Consider the following 20633-nt stretch of genomic DNA (forward strand, 5'->3'; position numbering starts at 1 on the left):
GGCAGCTTTTCTCTCCTTTAGGCTGCAGGAGATGCTGAAGATCTGTGTTATGCTCAGGAAAGATCCATCCTCAAGAGCAGAACATCCCGCAAAGGCGGCAGAGGGCTTGCGCGGATGAGCGGGGAACTTGTGGTCGGACTCGGCTAAACCCGAACTACAGCGCCCATGATGCCCCGGCGCGGGAGGCGCCGCCATTTCGGCGCTGCCTCCCCCCGCACACAGCGCTAGGCCGCGGCGGCGGGAGCTGCCCGGGCGGCGGTTGGCAATGGCGATCCAGCTGCTGCTGGACCTGTGAGTGCCCCGCCGCCCCTTCCCGGCGCCGTGGGGCCTCGAGCATGGCTGCAGGAGGGAGGGAGGGAGGCGGGGGCAGCCTGGCTTGTGGGGCGGCGGGGAGGGGTGAGTGACAGCGAGCGGTGACAGGGCAGGGAGGTAGCGGCTTGGCCGCTGCTGGGGGACAGGGTGAGGGAGGAGCAGGGCCTGACCGGAGTTGTCGGGATGAGAGGGCTGGGTGCGGTGAGGGGGTTGTCTGCCGCTTTGCAGGAGTGACGGCAGGTGACAGCGGAGTGACAGGGTGGGCAGCGTGGGTGACAGTCTGCCGGGTGATGGATGGTTGTAGGTGACAGGGCTTGGCAAGGGTGATGGGGCAGGTGACGACGTTTGTGGGGTGACAGGGTTTGACAGGGGTGGCAGTATGTGGCAGGGTTTGGCCAGGATGACAGGGTTTGGTAGGTGACAGGGTTTGGTGGGTGTTTGACAGGGTGACAGAGCAAGTGGCAGGGTTTGGGGGTGGGAACAGGGCTGGCAGGTGGGACAGAGGTGGCAGGTAGGGGACAGGGGCGTCCCTGACAAGCCTGGATGTGGAGAGGTGACTGTGGGACCCTGACCCCACCCTTTTTTCCCCTTGGCTCCAGTGAATTGACTGAATTCTATTTTGCTTTTGAGATTTTAATGATATCAAATCATGCTCGTGTTTAGGAGGGAGTTACAGACAGCACAAGGAAAAAAAAATCCTGAGTTTTGTGTGTGAAGAGGGCAGAAGCAAATCTATGCATTTTATAGCCAGTGTGAAAGTAAAGCCAGCCAGTAAAAAGCAACTGGGGAGACAAGGAGGATGGAACCAGCTTTTTTGGACTTGACTTCAGTCTTGACGTCTCATCCAATTGGAGTGCTTTGCACTGACAGCTGAGCATGCTAATAGGAATTAAAATGTTCTGTTTCAGTAATAGCTTGCATACTTTTGCAAAGCCAAAAGTGTTCCCATAATTTTCTAGTTTACATTGTTAATCTGTTAAAATATTAAGACTTGTATTATACTACATGCATTTGTTCTCTTGATTAGCTCTAGATTTTAGACCTAGGAGGTTTTACATGTACTGTGTAGCTTAATATTGATATTTTCTACTTTTAATGAGTTGCTTACCTTTTTATGCTACTTCCTTAGTTTTGTTACAGCAATTTTCTATATTAGTCTTTATATCAGTAAGACTAATACTTAAAACTAATAATTGCAGGTATTTTTATATAAATGCATGTAATTCTACTGTACTATTTCTTGTCTCATACTAATCAGATAATGGCCATCTATTGATGTCAGGCTGCATTTTAAGCTGCTTGCTTGTGCTTTTAGGCCTGGGACTTAACTAGTGACACTTAAAGCCAAAGTTGAAAATTGGAACAAATGAACTAGTGTGTGATGGAGCAGTCCTTTTAATAAGGTCATTTTTTTTAAAAAAATCTGCAAAGCTAACAGAAAATAGTTTACAAAGATGCTTGTGCTGCTTGATGGTGGTATCTGTAAGGGCCTTTCCTATCGCCATGAAAGAACAATCAACACTCCAAATCACATGCACAAGAGCATCCCATTGGAAATACTTAGCATCTTTTTTTTTTTTAATATTTTATGGCCTTGCTGCAAATAAAAAATAACCAATCCTAAAGACTGCAGGAAGATATATCTATTTTATTATTTGTCATTAAGCCGCTTCTAGTATCTCCTCTCGGGGTTCATTTCTTCTGACAAGTTCCCCTTCCAACATCTGTTCGGCTGTTCTATTTCATGTGATATGACTCACTGTAGGCTGTGCTTTGGTATAAGTTAGGCTGTTTAGCACAATTACTTAGAAAGGGCCAGTCCCTACAGAAATACATGTACAGGCTGTGAAGCCTAAAGGTTGTAGGCCTCTTCTGCTCTGTACCCTTGGCATTTTGGAACACTTGAAAGTGCCATTTGACACTTTGTAAGCAGATCTGAAATACAAACAGGTGTCATTAGCAAGCCTGAGAACGTGCCCCTAACGCTTTTGTTTAACCGACATGAAAGAGAAATGTATCCCTCTTGGAACCAGCAGCCCTAGCTGAAGATTTGTGCTGCCTACCAACTAGAGGCTCTGCTGATGGAAGGGCTGCTCCTAATGCTCACAAATTATCCGCAGGCAAAGGTGTCCTGGCGAGCTGAGCTGGTAATGAGAGTGAATGTGGCTGATTTTCTTTTTTGGCCTATGGTTGACTGGGGAATGTGTGCACAAAAGATCGGTTGATGGACCTGGAAGGGCAATAACTGAACTTGGTGGTAGCAGGGCATAGCAGGAATTGATAAGGTTTGGAGCCAGCGATTCCAGCAGTGCAGAAGATGACATCTTTTTATGGCTTGATTGTTCTGGTTCTACTACATAATGCTTTGTTGTTGTTGTTGTTGTTGTTTTTGACCGTGTGTAACTTCCCTTTATTTCAGATGCATTCACAGCCTGACAAAGAACCTTTCAAGATACACTGCCGATATTAAATCATTGCCTCCCAACATAAAGGATAAACTGATTAAATTAATAAGTCTACAAGGGCAAATAACCGATTCAAATATTGGTGAGGTAAGAACCAACTCAGAACTACTCTCTCTGTGCTAGTTTATTACACAAAGATGTGCTAAACTAAACTCTGCATGAGTCAACAGATCAATTCAGGGCTATTTATACCACCCACATCTTTACATTTTTTCTCTTCTGTATTTCTAAGCTCCATAATACTGATAGTCTTGTACTGGAAATAATAAGACTGTGCTTTTTGGGACAAGAAAACTGAAAAAATACTTCAGCTAGTGGTAATTAACCTTCGTTTAATCAGCTGACATACCATCCCTTTTCAGTATGGAAAACCAGACCATTGAAAATCAGTCTCTGTTCCTGAGCATAAGAAACTGTGCAATGTTTAAGGGACTCAAGGCAATATCAGATTGTACTACAGGCTACAATACCAGTTTCTGGTAACTTGTCAGACATGCAGTAAATGTATAGTGCAGAAGTATGGCCATAGTAATGGTATTTGGAATGGGTTTTAGTCTTTTGTTGGTATTATATCTTATATTTAGTGACATGGATGACAATATGTAGCATAAATGATAGAAAATATTTTAAAATTATTATTGAAGGTGGCATCTGGAGGGGTTTCTAGCTCTGTGGAAATTTCTTTCTGTAGTCATGCTGGTGGCAGAGAAGCTGACTTCAAGCAGTAACAGCAGATTGCACCCTGTTTCCTCTGGTGGTCGCAGAAGAATAATATATTTCAAGAACGAGGGGATTATGGATAGCTTTTAAGAACTTAATAGATTTCTCTTTTGCTCTATGGACTTTAAATACATGATCCCAGTACAATGTATTTAAATTTTGAATCTTTGAAATATCATCATATTTAGGTTTAGAAATTGATCAATCCAAATTCTCTTATCCCTCTTGCTCCCGGATGTCTTGTTGCCTGACATTGGCAATCGACTCCGTCCGCCGAGGCGGCCAGGCACGCCCGAACTGTGCCTGGGCCAAAGAGCACAGACACCAATATGAGGATGCTGCAAATGGCGTTTAATATACGCAGGCTGGATCTTATAAAGGTAGCAAAGGCGGAAGCATGCCTATACAGCCAATAAGCGTTGCTTTTTACCTAATATGGCATATGCCTTAGTTCCCTATTCTTCCCGTACATCGCGAGATCTTCCGAGCGCCGTACCCTACAATGTCTGTCAGTATTTCAGAATGAAACTGATTTAGTGACTCTTTAGCTGAAAATTGAAGGTCACAGCTACTTCGGTATCTATCTCCTGGAACTTTGTTTAGTCTCAAGGGAGTCGTGAGATATGAGGAAAGCTAAGGTTGGCCTTGGTGGAACAGGGGAAAAGAATGACTCCCTCTTCATTCCTGCTTTGATACACAGCATAGAACAGGCAAACAGTATCAGTTTCCCGGAGTTAAAATAGTGAAGTTAATGCTGGAGGCAGGCTCAGAAGTATTGTGGAAAACTTCAGTATGCTCCATTTCATTTTAATTGTAAAAATAAGTGCTTATGTAAAAATTGGACTCATTGTGTTCATTTATCTGGACACGTTTGAGCTGATTCAATTTTTTTTTAGGTATTTTTGCAATAGTGAGTCTTTCTAAACATCCTAAAAACAGTATATGAACAAAAACATATGTATGTGTGTACAAACACACAAATCTATTAAGCTAGACTATTAGGTTAGATTACCTTTAGTCTGGAAAGAAATTAGAGAGTTTAAGTTACAGTTCTTTTCTTTGGACTCTAGAAATTTCAGCTCTTCTTGTGTTCGTTCAACAGCTCACCAGTGCTTTCTCTTGAGCCTGTTTTCTAGCTAATATTTAGGTATTCTGTTTATAGTTGTTCTTGTGTGTTTTCCCTTTCTCTTCACGCTTTCTGACATTCTGTCCTTAGCAGGACACTTTTGTTGAACTTATTATACAACAGTATCTGGCTTTGTCTCATTTGCATTTTTTTAAGTGATAGTCACCTTTTAGCTTTTGAAGATACCATTTCTTAACACCGTTTCACTCCTCAAATTTCCTGTTTTTTCATGTTGTCATTGCTCTTCTTGTTGGTCAGTTATCTCTCCTCGTTATTTCTTGCCCACGTTTTGTGCAACTTAAGTATTCCATGTTCTCCACACTGGCTACAAATCTCCCTTTGTCTTCCGTACAGATAATGGATTGTCTTTGTTACAGCTTCCATTCTGCTTTTGTCTTTCCCAGTCTCCACAGTATTACAGTTGGTCTATTTTCTTTCCATTTTTTCTATGTTTTGCTATCTCGTCGGCTTCTGTGCACATACTTTTCTTGCTGTTGTCCCACCCTTTGCATAAATTTTAAACATCTTGCAGTCAAAATACTATCCATTATCTCTTATACATAGACTTCTTTTTCATCTATTACCTCCGTTTTCCTGCCCAGATCTGTTACATCCATTTTTTCCTTTACTGTGCTTTTTGCCGATAGTAGCTTTCCTCAACATGTATACTGAGCTCCTTATTCCAACTCAGTTTCACCATAAAGATCTATAAAGCCTTTCAATATTTGCCGACAGACTACAAACCTTTCATGTACATTCATCTCTTGTACTCTGCATACAAACACTCCTTCGAGCTTAGATTCCACCCTCTTTGATGCTAGAATATGAATCTCTGAAGGGCATCAGAAAACCAACCTTTAAGTAATAATGTCGTAATTGAAAAATCATTGGCTAGGGTACAGCAGGTGGGCAGTATGCTCACACTGTTGCTTTCATGTAGATTTCCTTGCACCCAAAGCTGCCCCCCGAACCCTTTTTGCAGTCCTAATTTCTTCTAAGGTGGCTTCCCTTGTGTGGCTTCAAAACTGGCAGTTTGCTCACCCTTGTTTTGCCCTAGGTAATCAGCAGTTGTGAAAGAAAGCCAGCAGTCAGGGAAAGGATCTTTAATAAGGTTTTAGTAGCCACTTTGGCTTCCAGTAGGTCATCTTTGGATTTGGATGCATTATTTTCCTAACTATGAGTTCAGAAGTATCAATGAAAATAATCCCTGGATATTATTCTTTTAAGAAAATTGCTAATAAGTATATCAGTGTATTTATGGGGTGAAGGAGCATGTTTGAGGCTTTTAACTTTGACAGCTTCCCTCCTCTTCCACCCCTGCCAGTGATATCCAATGTGTCACTCCTTTTACCAGAAGATTGCAATTATAATCTACTGGAAGTTATTGTTTTTCCATAAGGCTTATTTAACTCTATGTGACAGTAAGAATTTTAGCAGCGTGCGTATTTGTGTAACACAAGAACAATATCCTGTAGTACCTGTGTTGTAACTGCCGAGAGTGAACCTGAAAAAGGAATAGACTTTCAAGAAGCCTCTCAGACATGCTGTTGGCTGTTATCTTTGCTTGCATGGAAATTTACTGTACACAATAACCTGTGTGAAGTAAGGGAGAGAATGACAGGCTGAAGAGAGATATTTCATAATACGATAACCTGCTCCAACATAGCATCTGATGTTTGCCCTATTGGTCTGAAGGGGACTAGAGGTGTTTTTTATCAAATGCAGCAAGAGGGAGCCTGTATGTGTGCATGTATGTGTGTTTTGTTGTTGTTTTTTTTTAAATAAGAAATATCAGGAGGCCTTAAAACTGAAATTAGAGGTAAGGTTTGTGGTCTTCCATTGCTTTGCCTCTTAATTTCATAAAAGCTCTCTTGAGAAAGATTGCACAAGAACTCCAATCTGTGGTCTTATGGGAGTGAAACTGCCTATTTAATGAAGTTGGATACCTCTTTCTGGTATGATAATGAGATTGCTTGTTTATGAAGAAAAGAGCATGGGCATGTTTTGTGTATAAATGAGAAAAATACTCTGGGGTAAAATATCTTCCAGATCTTACCTGTATCTGTTAAACAGATTTAAGTTTTGACCAAACCTGGTCAGTATTTACACTTCAGACTTCTGGCATTGTAGTTGTGCTAGTAGGTTTGAGATTATGAGCCTTGGTAAACCCATCTGTGCTGACAGAAACGCTCATGTTAACTGCACCAAGAGTAGTATTTGCACTGACTAAATTTGTGACTCTGATGATAACTGATTTTTAGTGAGGAGTTTGCAATTACAACTTTGCTCTTAAAATTGCATCCAAACTAGGAATGCGTTGTCCAGGTAGTATGTTAGTATGCTGTAGTGTTAACACGTTTCTATTCTAGATGTTATCACAGAAACTAAACAACGTTTAAGCTGTAGGAGATGAACTGTTTCTGTAAATATGGCATATTTGCTTTAGAGATTCTAGTTTCCAGTTCTGGTAACACCATCCTTGGGTGAATAGTTTTTAAGTCCTATGTAATGTCTCATGTAATAACAATTTCAGATTAAAATATGTGTGTACCACTACATAACAGTGTTGACTGAAATACTACGTTTTCATTGCAGGTATTGCACCCTGCTGTAGAGTCTCTAGACCTCCGTGAATGTGATATTTCAGATAATGCACTGTTACAACTTTATAACTGCAAACATTTGAAAGAAATCAACTTAAATTCTCGCAAAGAAAACAGATTGGGAATCACTTCAGAAGGTAGGTTGTCTGTGCACAGAGAACTGGGATCTTATTTCTGTTTTATTTTTTTTTATAAGACTGGAGTAAATTGCAAAAATATGTAGGGTAAATATTGTTTAAAAATCCCCAATGCCACACAGTTATATTGCTGAAGTGACTTTAATTAGTCAATTATAAATGTAGAGCACTGATTATCTTACAAGGAAAGAGAGCTATCAGGTTACTCTCTTGTTAGGTTTCTGGTAAAACTGGTACATTTGATCATATTTTTACTTCATCTTCTTAATTACTTCTTGCTCAAAATTGGTTCCAGTCCTTTTCAGTACCACTGGGGCTAAATTTTCTGGCTTGTGGTTTCCTAGGTCACTTTTCTTTTTCTTTTTTTTTTTTTTTCCCATCAGTCATTTAAACATATTTGTTATGCTGCAAGCATCCCTGGCTTGAAAGATTTCTTGGCTTTAGGGTTTGAGATTTCAGAAGCTTTAACTTAAGCGCATAAAGCTTACTGAGTTTTGCTTCACATTTAAATTTTCTTATGTCTTTTCATTGCTTTTATCCCTTCACTCCATTATCTCATCGTCATTGAAAACTGAGGGAAAGTGTTGATTTAGTTTGGAGTTAATGTATGCTTTATTTTAGATCCGCCTTGGTCTGGTGTCTTTTTTATTTTTTTAACCAGTGCTTAGTGACATACTTTTTTTAGTTATGTATTTAGTGGGGTTTTTTTCTAATCGGTTTCTGGAAAATTTCACTTCATTCTTATGCTTTTTTTTGTTCCTAAGACATAGATTGCAACAGTCTTCCTCCCATGCCTTCATCTGTCCACTGATTTCTGACATGGTTCATAAGTAGCCAGCTAAGCCTAGAACTTTTTGTGTATCTTTTTCCCCTCTATTTGGATACAAATATCTGATCAGTTGGCAAGTAAAAATGGAAAGTCTGGTTCCTTACTGGTAAGTTTCTAGTTCACCCAACTTCTCTAACTTTCCTATTGAGCCCTTTTAAAACTGAGAATCTGTGTAACAAAGCCTTTGTTTTTAATTTAAACTAAATGAATTCTTAATCACTTATTTTAATTGCATGCACATACACGAAACAGGGGAAAAAAAAAGCAATTTAAATTGATGCTGCTTCTTACTAACTTAGTAACAGTTAGTTTGGAGATGGATGGAGAGAAGCTGTAGGCTACCACATCTAGGAACATCAACTACTTAGGAATTACTATTAAACCCTTTCTGTGTAGATTGCTTGTGGGTCACTTGTGCTGCTGTAATGCAACATCTTACAGCACTTATTGCTCCATTTAAATTAACTTGCCAGTACCTCGCAGCAGATTGATTTCCTCAGGAGTCAGCAAAATATCGCTTCTGTTCCCTTCCTTCTGTGTGCCACTGAGCCAGCAGTTTTCTTTGATTTGTCCCAGGAAGGGCTTGGTAGTTTCATTCATCTAGTGGTAGTTTCATTCATTCATTCATTCATCGGCAGATTTCTCCCTTTAGAGTTGTCTTCTACTTCAGATCCAAGTTTTAGGTACCTGCCTCATTATACACTATGTGCCTTTCAATATTTCTATATTATCAATTTGCTTTATTGACGACCTTTTTGGTACTTCTTGGCAGATTTTCCATGCGCATAGAGCTACCAGAGTGCGGGTGTGTGTTTTTGTTGTTGTTTTAATCATCACGTCTGTTCCTTCCATTCCACTTTTCTCTAGAAAACTGCCTCAGGTTCTGCAGTCTCTTCTTATTCTAATGTCCTCTTTCTCTTCCAGGGCAGCTCCTTCTGCTCTCATCCTCACTGTCCCAGAATGTTGCTCTATATTCTGTTTCTATAAGTGTCACAAGCTCATTTTCCAGCACAGAATAATACTCCCTCACTTGATTTCTCATCCACTAGCTAGCTAATCTTCCGCTGACTTGCCCTCATGATCTTATGCTGCCATGAATCATGTTGGACCTATTGCCTACATAATTTTACTGACCAGATGCCTGAAATTCTTCAGTTGTAGTCCCATCTTGGAAGGATCTGCTGGATCTCCAAAACCGTGGCACAGCTCCAGGGGCATCTCCCCCCATTGGCTGCATTTATTTCATGCAGTCATTGAGGTGATACTTAATATGTGTTTCCTGAGGTGTCCCTCCCACTAAGAAGGGGAATTCAGTACTCGGAAACCTTTATCACCTCAGGCATTCTTCAGTAGTGCCATTTTCCAGGGCTCCATGTCTGTTTGGTATTGGGATTTTCTTTTTCTCACTACTAAATTGAAAGAAATAAGCCATAAAATGATTTCCTCTTGCAGAATCCCACTGGCCTAGCACAGAGTGAAAATTGAGCTGTCGGTGACCAGAGGACGGCATATTGGATCCAGCATGGCAGTTAGTTTAAAAACAAAAAGGTGACTTGTCCAGTTGGTTTCTGTTTCTTTGACAGGTGTCATAGCTCTGGCTCTGTCCTGTCCTTACTTGCGGGAAGCGTCTTTCAAAAGGTGCTGCAATATAACTGACAGTGGAGTTCGTGCTCTTGCACTCAACTGCCACTATCTGCAAATAGTGAACCTGGGCAACTGCTCTGGCATCACCGATGCCTCCTTGCAGGCACTGGGAGAGAACTGCAAGTTTCTTCAGAGTGTGAGCTTCTCCTCTACTCAGGTAAGCACAGAGGCAGTGGGCTAATTAACGTTTATTAAGACTTACGTAAATGAATTGAGAGGTGCTTTTTAGCTGTATTTCTTGACAAGTTTTTAGGATCCAGAACCACCATTCATTTCTAGTTTCCTCCTTTCAGGGAAGAGATAAGTTATATTTTGCATCTTGATATGAAGAATTTAGGTATTACAGTATTTATTAATGAAACAAATTTATCTTTGATCAATAGTCTACCTATTATTGGAAATGGCCTTCTCTTTCAGTGTTTTATTATTTAGTTTTATTTTCTTCAATTTGTAAAACATGATGAAATATTTCATATAAAAAGGAAGAATCTTGGACAAATTCTTATCTGCTTGTGATTAGGACAAACTGACCTAAAGCAAAATAAAGGACATCAAACACTGTAAGTGCATAGGAGAGGTAAACAGCAGACAACTAGTTCTAGTTGTGGAGGACTCTGCCTTCTGGATGTCCTGTCATAGTCGTGTTAGAGCGTCAACAGAAGAAGAGTGACATTAAAAATGTTAGAAAAGGCACAGCCTTTAACAGCAGCTGGTAGTTAGTATGAATAAAGGGGGGCATTGTATGTAACAGTAATATTATAACAGACTTCATAACTGCAGTAAGGTAATGAAGTTGAGGAGGGGAATTCTTGCGATAGAGAAGAGTTGGCTTGGGTGATAGAAGATGATTTTGCGTTGAATATGAGCCAGGCCCACGGCTTCATAACTGTTAGATTTTAAAAATGTGTAGCAGGTTCTATATTTTAAATAGTGTCATTCTCCTTTTGGATAAACCAAAAGGAGGGCATTAAAAGTCATGTCAATCTTTTATTTGATAGTTTTTAAATTTATTCAAGTTACTTCATGACTTTTTTGTTCTATTCCCTCTCTCCCCATGTCTGAAATAGATACATTTCCTAGTATGTATTTTAGCTCAGCTGAGAACTTCTTGAATAATTAAATGTTTCAGTATCTTTTCCTCCTTTCTGGTACTCAGTCGTGTGGTAACACTAGGCTTCAGAATTTTGTTTTGCAAAAAAAAAAAAAAAAAAGGAAATCTGTATTAGAAGTCAATTAGATGCTTACAAAGTATCCCTGTGCCACTGCCCGTGCGGACTGCAACCGCAGGGGCTCCTGCCTGTGAAGGCTGCAAGGCCGAACCACGTGCTTGTGCTCGAGTGCCATGGGGCATGTTCATAATATCAAGAGGAACCTGCAACTGTGTGCGAACGAGTCAAGTAAATGAGGAATTCAGTGGGAAATGACACAGGGAGGGCACAGAGAGGGCACAGACCGCTAAGAAGCAGGTGTAAGCGAAACTAGAAAGGGGCCAAACACCAAAAGATGATGAAGGCGGTTCTAAAATAGTATCATGTAGTGAATCCAGAGAGACGAAATGCAGTTAAGCAGAAGGCATAAGGAGTGCTGCAAAAGAAATGAAAGGAGGGCAGGAGAAAGGAAAGGGAAACACTGAACTAAGAAACTATTCTGTCCCAAAATCAAAAATAATTTTAATTTTTGCATTTTGAAGAACATGACTGAAATTATTAAAGGTTAGAGTCAGCACTGACTAAATATTTGTGCTATGTTTTTTTGTTCTAATAATTTTAACATACAAAAATTAGTTTTTATTTGATGTTAGAATGCCTGTGAAAGATAATGCCTTATTCCAAGTACAGGAATTGGGTTCCAAAATAGTAAGGACTGTGCTGGACTTTCAAGGGAGACCTTAACATAAACAGTATTCCTCTAATATGGGACTTGTGTCCAAAGGAGATGTCCTCCTTTACCATCTAGTACTGAAGTGCATGAATATGGCACAGAGATGGGCCTGTTTTTCCCACTTAGGTTGAAGCTGATTTTGTTTAGGACTAATTTTTGCTAATGGTGTTTATCTGAATCAACATGTTTTTTAAACCCAGTAGTTAGAGTTAACTATCAGAATTGAAAAATTCTACTACTTCAATTTTCTTTTTCCTTTTAACCTGTGACCACTTTCTTTAATTCTGCATCCCCTGGCATCTCTTCCAGACCAGCTAGACTAAAATGATAAAGCTATAGAAGACTATAGGGCTTCCTAGGTCCTGCTGAAAGGTCTAAAAATGGTCTGTGGGGAGGCCCACCTCTCTTCTGGCCTTCTTGATGTGTGTGCAGTGCTTCCCCTTGGGAAGAGCGGCGCTCAGCGCAGCCTTCAGCACAACAGGGCTGAGCTGGCTGCTCCAGGAGGCTCCTGTGCGTCCCGGAGACACGAAGTAGCCCCCGCCTGCAGCATCCACCTACCAGGAATTAGCTGGGAGGAGAGCACTCCTCAAACCTGCCAGGAAGGACAGGTCTTCAGTTATTTTAATAAAATTATATTGACTTGGTCACATCTTGGATTCTTTATCGTATTTGCGAAATGGCAAACCTATAAAAATTTAGGCTAGACAAAATGCATCCTCTCTGCAGAGTTTTGTCATAGGGAAGGGTAGAAATCCATGCTTTCTCTGTCCTGCCTCAGCTGCAGGTGTCTGTTAACTTTTCTCCAAAGTTACTAACAACTTTTTATTCGCTTGGGATTCTTTTTCAGAGACCAAGTTACAATGCTGATTAATAAATAAGTAAAAAACTCGATTTGATTAAGAGCTTCCTAGAGATAACTTAAGTCTCTTAATAAGGTTGGGTTGTTTTTTCCTCCTTATCTCTGCAGAGTTTTCAGCAGCTTTTCTCCTGTTGAGCTCAGAGTGAGTACAACTGCTCTTGCTTATCAGCATGCCTTGAGGACCGGGGCCAGTATTGTTATCAGTGGGGCACCAACCTTATATAAACTATATCATATAGCTGTGTTTTGGCAAGGCTAGTGGGGAGAGAGACCTTAAGTGCTTTTGAGAAAACATGCAGCATTAAGACTTCCTCTGTGTTCCAGGAAATCACAGAGGAACTTCCTCATGTTCCAGGAAATCTTTATCCCATTTCCTGTCTGCTTTTCTGGCAAAGAATGTTATTTGTGTGTGCTAAAACCTACACTTTCCAAATAAATTAGATGAGACTCATGATTTCTTTTCTGTTCTTCCCAGACCAAATTGCCAAACTAGATAAGCTTATGCTTCTCTCAAAATCGTGGAAGGTAATATTATAATTAATACTATTTTTTGATTTAAGACATAGATTGGAAAAGCTTTTGCATAAGGGATCCTTATCTCTTCCTAAAATAGTTCCGTCTTGTGGTCAGATCCTTTTGGTCAATTTTCTTTTGATTCTGCCTGTTGCATTTTCATTTGAGAATGACTGATCCTGTAGAGTTTCTCTGCCTGTTCAATTTTTGCATCACACCAGCCTCAGTTTCCCCGGAGTTTTGCTTCTCTGAGGCCAGATTTTGTGGCATTGGTCTTTACTCAGAGACAGATCCCTGTGAAAGCCAGTTGTCTGGAATCTAAGAAGGCAGAATTAGCTTTGGTATGTAGGTGGGGGGTGGGACAGAAAATCAGAAGGTTTATTTAAATAGAAATCAATGACCCTGTATCAGTCTTATTCTTTGTACAAAAACTTCACTTGTGTGCTGCATGATCGGTCTTTTAAAAGATAAATATAACATCTAAGGCTTGTTCAGGTTTTTCTCTACTTTGTCTGAGTTAAATTAGAGGACAGGCTGTATACATTCTTCTAAGGTCTTAAATTATCACAAGTTGCCTGAAGACGTTTATTGTGCTTGCTCACAAGTAACGGAGCTGATGTCATCACTTGCTGCCTCTGGAAAGGAGAGATCTTGTTGTCTCCTTCTTTGGTCTTTGCTCTCTTCTCCTCCACTCTGACATCTGGTCCTGCCTCTGCTGGACACTCTCTGACAGCTACGAAACCTCTCTGATCAGTTCAACTCGATAATCAAGAAAAAAACCTTTTCCATCAGAACTGAGGTTGGAAGCAGGTTGCATTTTATTGGAGAAAGCAATGGAATGGAAAACAAATAACCACCTTCCTCGTATTGGTGGAAGCGTTGGTCCTGGGTCGCTTAAATCTGGCCCGTTTCCCAGCTCTTTCCAGGAACGAATCCGGGAAGGAAGACTCTTAGTCATTGAAAAAACACAGAGTAAGGTTAATACTCTGTGTATAAATAGGGACTTAATGTCTGGACAGTTTTGAAATTCTGTGTTAGAGTTTTTATTGTTGTTCTGTTTTCCTGTTTTACTCTTTTTTTTTTTTCTCATTGCCAAGGCCAGTTGTTTTTCAAGTCCACGCAAGTAGTGACACTCTCTCCTGAAAGGGAAGTCCTTTGTATTTCTCCTGTCTCTTACAGGTAATCATTGCATGGCTGTCTGTAGCCCCTGTGATAAGCTTTTTAGAGCCTGTAAGACTGCTTGTTTGGGGAAATTTTGTTTATAATGGCTTGGCTTCAAGATGAGTAGAAGGCTACATATGCAAGAATCACCTGATTAATTTTCTTCTTTCTGCCCAAGACACAAGCACAGCTCTGGCAGTCCTGAAAACAGGAGGAAAACTTGCCCAGGTAGAGCACAAGTGCTTTAAAACACATTGGCAATGAAGTGCAGCAGGGTTTAGGAGACCAAAAAAACTAACTTAGATAATCTTTACAAGTTTTGTTAGAAAGAAAATGAAGTAATGATGTCAAGTGTAGTCAGTGACTGCAGGGAGAGAATACATTAATAAGAAGATCTCTCCCAGACAGCCCTTTTCCAAAAAAAAAAAAAAAAAAACACCCCTCGACTTATAATACATTAATACAAGTAATAATTTTTTTTTCTAGGTAACAGACGATGGTGTTATAGCACTAGTGAGTGGAACATGTTCAAAGAATTTAAAGGTAACTTATCTAGCCAATACAAAGAAATGCAAAAATCACATATTTCATTTTTAATTATTATTTCTAAGGAATATTTTTTATTCAGGTAAGCCTTTATATTTGTGTACAAGTCTGTCCTCAGTTTGGTCATGAATTGAATTTTTCATATTTATCATAAATTTAACTAACAGTGTGAATATCCTCCATTTATCTAGTGGAATGATTTACACCTACTAGGGCTTGAGAGCTCCTTTTATCAGTTGTTTTATCTCTCTTTAGCTTCTGCTCAACTTATATGGGGATCATTTAAAAAGTGGCCAAGTGTACGGTGTGTGCAAATGAAGCTTTATAAAAACAGACTTTCTTTTCCCTTGCCATACAATGTTAGAATGTTAAAATCTTGGCTTTGGTTTTAAAAGAACTAGTAGAAAATATCAACCATGTCACTTGCTTGATTGACTTCCTTGTCTGCAAGACTGTGGTAATTCTGGCCTGAATCTTAAACTTCAGGATGCTTCAGGAAGCTAGAAGTTGCATAGAGGGCAATAAATTGAATAGAGTATGGATGAACTAAAAACTATACATGCATCAGGCTTTTGCACTTCCTGGACTTCCTGAGAATACAGTTCTTGTTTTCTGTGTCGTCACACAGGATTCTACATTTATTACAAAAGGTCCCTTTTGCTCATGTGCTTGGTGCTCATCATTTGACAGGACATTCCATCCCAATAAAACAATTCCTATTCCTTTATCTGGCCCTCTCAAAATATATTTTCACAGATCTCATGTTCTATTAACTTTGCCATTCTCTTGCTGCATTTTTGGTATGTTACATATATTGATATAGGAACCAGTTTAGAATTAGGAGGTGCCCATTCAATACATATATATGTGTATGTACGCGTGTGTGCGTATATATACATGCATATATATATATATATGCACATATATACTTATATATAAAAATCTGTTTACAGATGCACACTGGCAGGGAGACTATTCAGAGTCTAGTACTGTGTGGTGCTGGAAACAAACATTTTCTCCCTCCTTCCTATCCATAAATGAGAGATAATAATCCTTCCTTTTTTCAGTCCTTTGTTTTTTCTTGGATTGAAACAGCTGATTGAGGTAAAGAGTCCTAGGTGGTGGTTTTTTGTTTTAAATATGGATAAAAGTTTGTCCTCCCAAATCACATGTGCCTACATGTAAATTCCTGTTTGAAAGTTGGAATGTTCTTCTATGAACGTTATATTGAAATAAACATGAATTTTCTGCAGACAAAAGTAGCCACTCTAGGAATTACGTCTGCATGCAAATCTTCAAGTCATTATCTGTTTTGAGAAACACATCTGATCAGCAGAGGAAGGACTATAGTATTAGAGTGTACAAATACTTAAATCTTTAGATTTCAGTTGCATTCTGTCCTCTGGTTCAAACAATTACTTAGGAGAATGTGCAACATGGGGAAAAATGATAGGACTCAAATTCTATAAAATGTCTTTGAAGAGTTTTTTTCACTTGTTTTTGATGTTTGTTTCTAGCTTTTTGGTGCTTACTTCTAGCTCAGGAAATTTATATTTTCAGAGTTGATTCTTCATAAAGAAAGCTATGTTATTTCTCCTGAAGGTATCTGTACAGGAACACCAGGGGGAACAGTGCTCTGGGGAGTAGTAGATCATAATTTCTTCTGGGGAAGAAGAGAATAATAATAACAATTGTTGGGAAAAGGAAGCAATATCTCCAAACTGTGCACATGCTCACAGGCTTTTGTTTTTACTGTTTTTTGTAACAGGAGATCCACATGGAACAGTGTGTGAACCTGACTGATGTCGCAGTGGAAGCAGTCCTAACCTGTTGCCCAGAGATATACATTTTTCTGTTCCATGGATGCCCATTGATAACAGGTGAGTCAAATCACTTCTGACCTCATCTTTTTGCTCTCTGAAAAAGAAAACAAGTTTTGTTTTGTAAATGCTCCCAAACAAATAATAAATGATTAGATTATGTTATCATTATACATTGAGATTTTTCAAAGCAAGGTGAGAAATTTGGCTTGAAGCCTGACAACCTTCAAAGTGTTTTTGTTTTTCTCTCTCAAAATGTTGATGCAGATCAAAAATTGTTCAGGAGACTTCAAGAGGAGATATAAGCATATTCATCACCTACTGTCTTTCAAAAATATAGAACAGGTTCCATTCAAGAAATAGTATAATAGACTAGGACTAATCAACCTGAAATAAACCAACTTCCAAGAGTTTATGGTAGATATCTAAAAAACATGAGTGGTATGGTGGAAAGGATACTACATGGTATTTCCTTCCATAAAAGAATGAGGAATATGAAGATTAGCAGGAACCAGATTTAGAAAAAGGAAGAACTCTTCATGTAGCAGCTGACAAACCTGTGGAACTCATTGCTGAGTGGTGTCCATGCTGTACAGCAGCTCATAGGCTATGCCAGTATTTGGAAGATAATTTTTGGAAGGTTTAATACATGGAAACAATAACCAGCTTAGGACATTCCCCTCAGGTGAAAGAAACTGGAGAATGAAAGAGATCTGGGGAAGGTGTCTTGCATGTTCTGTTCTTGCTCTTCCCAGGGCACCTTCTCACAATCCTTGTTCTTACTGTTCATTCCCTTAGCCAAAGGGAAGGCCATTCTTGATCCAATGTCCCAAAGAAGGCAGCTGAAAAGAGAAACAGAAGTGTTTGGGAGAAAATGAGTGGAAAAGGAAAGAAAAAAAGAGGAGGAGGGTGGGAGTCACTCAAAATATAAAAGAAGTGTCATCAAGGCCCATGGACATTGACTTGAGCACAAGCAATGGTCACAAAGGCCATGCTGACTATTCATTTATTAAGCAGATAAAACAGTAAAACAGTAAAGATGGTAAAAATAAAACAGTAGTTGAGAGTATAGTGTTCTAATGTCATAGCAGTAGAAATAGTCAGGAGGAAGCAGATGTTTCCATTACTTCACTGTTTTAGCGCAGCGCCCCATTGCTCGCATCGTCAGGCAGAGTGTTAGCACCAGGCCTTCATCACGCATATCCCAAAGAGTGCTGCTGCCAGTGGTTACCTGGTAGGTAGCCCCGCATTTCCCTTTCAGTGAAACACAAACTTAGGCCTGACTAGTATACAGAAATGAAGCCCACAAAACTGTTGAGAAAAAATCCTTCACTCACAACTGCTTAAACCTGAACTAGAACAGACAAAACCAACCACCAGGATCCCCCTTCTTCTAGTGAAGAAGACCCCACCTAGCCAGTAATGAGGATGTCTCTGCATTGGCACTGAGATAGGCCAGTTGACTATACAGATGATTATAGACTGGAGATGGCTTTACGTATGGCAGTTCTTGATGAGCTCCTTAGCTGAAGGCCACAGGCTGAGTCAGGATCTGCTCAAGCTGCAGTTTGGTACCTCCCTGGAGGGATCCCACCGAGCACGTGCCAAAGCCACGTGCCCATAGGAGACTGGCGAAGTGTCTATGGTGCCTGCCCCTTTCTGAGGGCAGGAAGGGAAATGACTGACCGCCTCCTGGTAGAAGTCTCTGGCCAGATAAAAAGTTATCTAAGAGGCCCAGAAACTTATGCAGAGACACTGGGTCAGATGTGGCTGTTGTGGTCAGGGAATGGTTTTCCGTTGGCCTTTCTCCCATACTGTGATATCGCATATCACTGTGATCCTGGGGTCTGGAGGGGGAGATGTGGAGAGAGGTAGTTTTTTGGAGAGCCCCAGTCCCTCAGGCAAGAGAGAGCAGCTTGCAGGTAGATGTGAAAGGGACCAGGAAGAGGCTGAGGGAGCGGAGCGCACAGGAACTGTGTGCGGGAATGGGCGCAAACGGCACAAGAAGGGTGGGAAAGCACCTATGTGCCTCTTCCTTGGCTTCCTCCCACTTTTTTTTTTTTTTCCTCCTCTATTTTCCTAAACTAAGGGGAAGGAGGGTAGGAGCTGGGAAGGGACTTCTGCTCCCTCAGGACAGCTGTCGGCGGGGCTGCAGTTACGTGTCGGGCAGGCCGGGGCAGAAGGAGCAGGGAAGGTGCTGCTCACCTGGCGGCGCTGGCTGTTGCAGCGGCTGCTGTCCCTTCCGCAGGGTCCGTCAGCGCTGTGCGACGCACCAGCCCGCGCCGGGGCCGGGCTCCTTGTCTGGGCTTTGCGCAGGGGTGGCTGCTGGGTGCAGCTCCCCCCAGCTCTGCCCCAAGCAGCTCGCTGTGCCCAGTTTGTACAGCTCCTGACAATATAGCCTCTTCTGGCTCGCAAGGTTTCTTGAGCGGGTGGGCATGCTGCCCTGGCTGGAATTACCTTTCCCTTCCTTTCCTCCCACCTGGTTGGTGTTTCCAACATTTACAGCTGGTTCCTCAAGGTTCGCTGAATATGGCAGATGCTCCCTTCCTTGGTGTTACTGTTTGTGACAGACAGTTCCTGTTTCAAGGTTCCTCGTGGCATTTTAATGGTGTAGTTTCCTCGTGACTTCCTGGCATGTGGTTTCCAGAACTTTCAGGGTCTTGAGACATCGTGACCACAGAGCCCTTGGGGCTTGAGCTCGTGACGGCTGCAGTCAGGTGGGCAAGGGGAGGCCTCCATGGAGATGGTCCTTCTTACTCTTCTTTTTCTTCTCTTCCTTCTGAAGAAGCTGGAGCTGGAGAGGCAGAGAGAGAGCTTGCGTGCAGGAGCTGGTCCACAGGCAGAGCTCCCCTTCTCTCCCTACTGGCTCTAAAAAGAGCCAAAAGGATATCCAAAAGGATATCCAGGAGGATGGACTCTGATTGCTTTTATGCACCGTATAAAAGTGGTACCATATTTGAAGGGATTTACAACCTAGTGAACCTGTCCCTCTGCTCCAAACTACGCTTGTATTTTTATGTCACTAACACAGTGACATTAGCAGTATCATTAGCGGATACACAGTATCATTAGCAGAGACTGACTGACTGGATCCACAAGCAGATCTGCTTTCCCTGACTGTTCTGACTCCACCATCTCTTTTATTCACAGTTTTTCAAATCCATGGTATACCTGCTCATTTTGCTTGTTTGACAATTGGTGTTATAGATATTGATAAATACATTCATTATACGAAACTGGATTTTTGATTTTTGCATCCATGTGAACTACAGGAAAGTCCAAGGAAATCAGAGGAGAAAACAGGCTACCAATGTTATATACTGCCATGCATGCTCAAGAGAACAGAATTACACCTGCATTGGAAACCATAACTTGGTCTTTTCTGAGCCCTATGTGGTTAAAATGTTCTTTTTGTTTGTTTTTTAAGGCACGAATGCAATGGCCATGCATTTATTGAAACATTTTGAACTATTTCAGCTATATCTCAAGTGTGACCTTCTAATGGCAAGCTAAGCATAAATGCAAATATAACTGAAATCTTTTGTAGTTTGCCTAATTTCTGTATACCACCTGTATACATATATATGTGTGTGTGTATACATTCTGAATAAGTAATAAGAAATTCCTTGTTTCTTCTGCAGATCGTTCCCGAGATATTCTAGAGCAGCTGCTCGTATCAAACAAAATCAAGCAAGTGACATGGACTGTTTACTGATTCCTTTTTATGTGCACATACGAGTGTGAGGTTTACAGAGCAGAGGGTCTCTTCAGAAAACGGCCACCTCTGGAGAAGAGCTGCCTGGCTGGTGACGTGTGTGTGGCCGATGGCTTCTCTCCTTGCTGCCCACCAGAGGTCCCTGTCGCCATCCCAGTGAGTCAGGATTTAGTAGTGTCCCTGCGTAGAGCCTCCTCCTTCCTTCCATTGCTGCCCGCGTTGCATTAGGAGTAAAGTTAAATCATACTTACTAGTGCTGTATCATCTCCCAGGCCCCTTGAAGCATCGGAGTAGGCTACAAC

The 20633-nt window shown here is 40.9% G+C and overlaps 1 protein-coding gene across 1 annotated transcript; it reads left to right on the forward strand.

Moving 5' to 3' along the window:
- Positions 1-200: 200 nt before the first annotated feature.
- AMN1 (antagonist of mitotic exit network 1 homolog) lies at positions 201-20337 on the forward strand. Its single transcript, XM_010222197.2, has 7 exons — positions 201-291; positions 2732-2864; positions 7219-7363; positions 9776-9993; positions 14737-14793; positions 16565-16676; positions 20258-20337. Exons 1-7 carry the CDS (start codon positions 266-268, stop codon positions 20329-20331), a joined length of 765 nt encoding a protein of 254 aa, XP_010220499.1. The 5' UTR covers positions 201-265; the 3' UTR covers positions 20332-20337.
- Positions 20338-20633: the final 296 nt, after the last annotated feature.

The sequence above is a fragment of the Tinamus guttatus genome, unplaced genomic scaffold, assembly GCF_059628265.1.
Source record: "Tinamus guttatus ecotype Peru unplaced genomic scaffold, ASM5962826v1 Tinamus_guttatus_pri_ptg000125l, whole genome shotgun sequence".
Classification (NCBI taxonomy): domain Eukaryota; kingdom Metazoa; phylum Chordata; class Aves; order Tinamiformes; family Tinamidae; genus Tinamus; species Tinamus guttatus.

Bases quoted from the DNA above. Each gene is read 5' to 3' on its own strand.
- AMN1 (XM_010222197.2), top strand. From the start codon at position 266: ATGGCGATCCAGCTGCTGCTGGACCT. The intron at 292-2,731 runs GTGAGTGCCCCG...CCTTTATTTCAG, and splicing joins ATCCAGCTGCTGCTGGACCT to ATGCATTCACAGCCTGACAA. The intron at 7,364-9,775 runs GTAGGTTGTCTG...TTTCTTTGACAG, and splicing joins ATTGGGAATCACTTCAGAAG to GTGTCATAGCTCTGGCTCTG.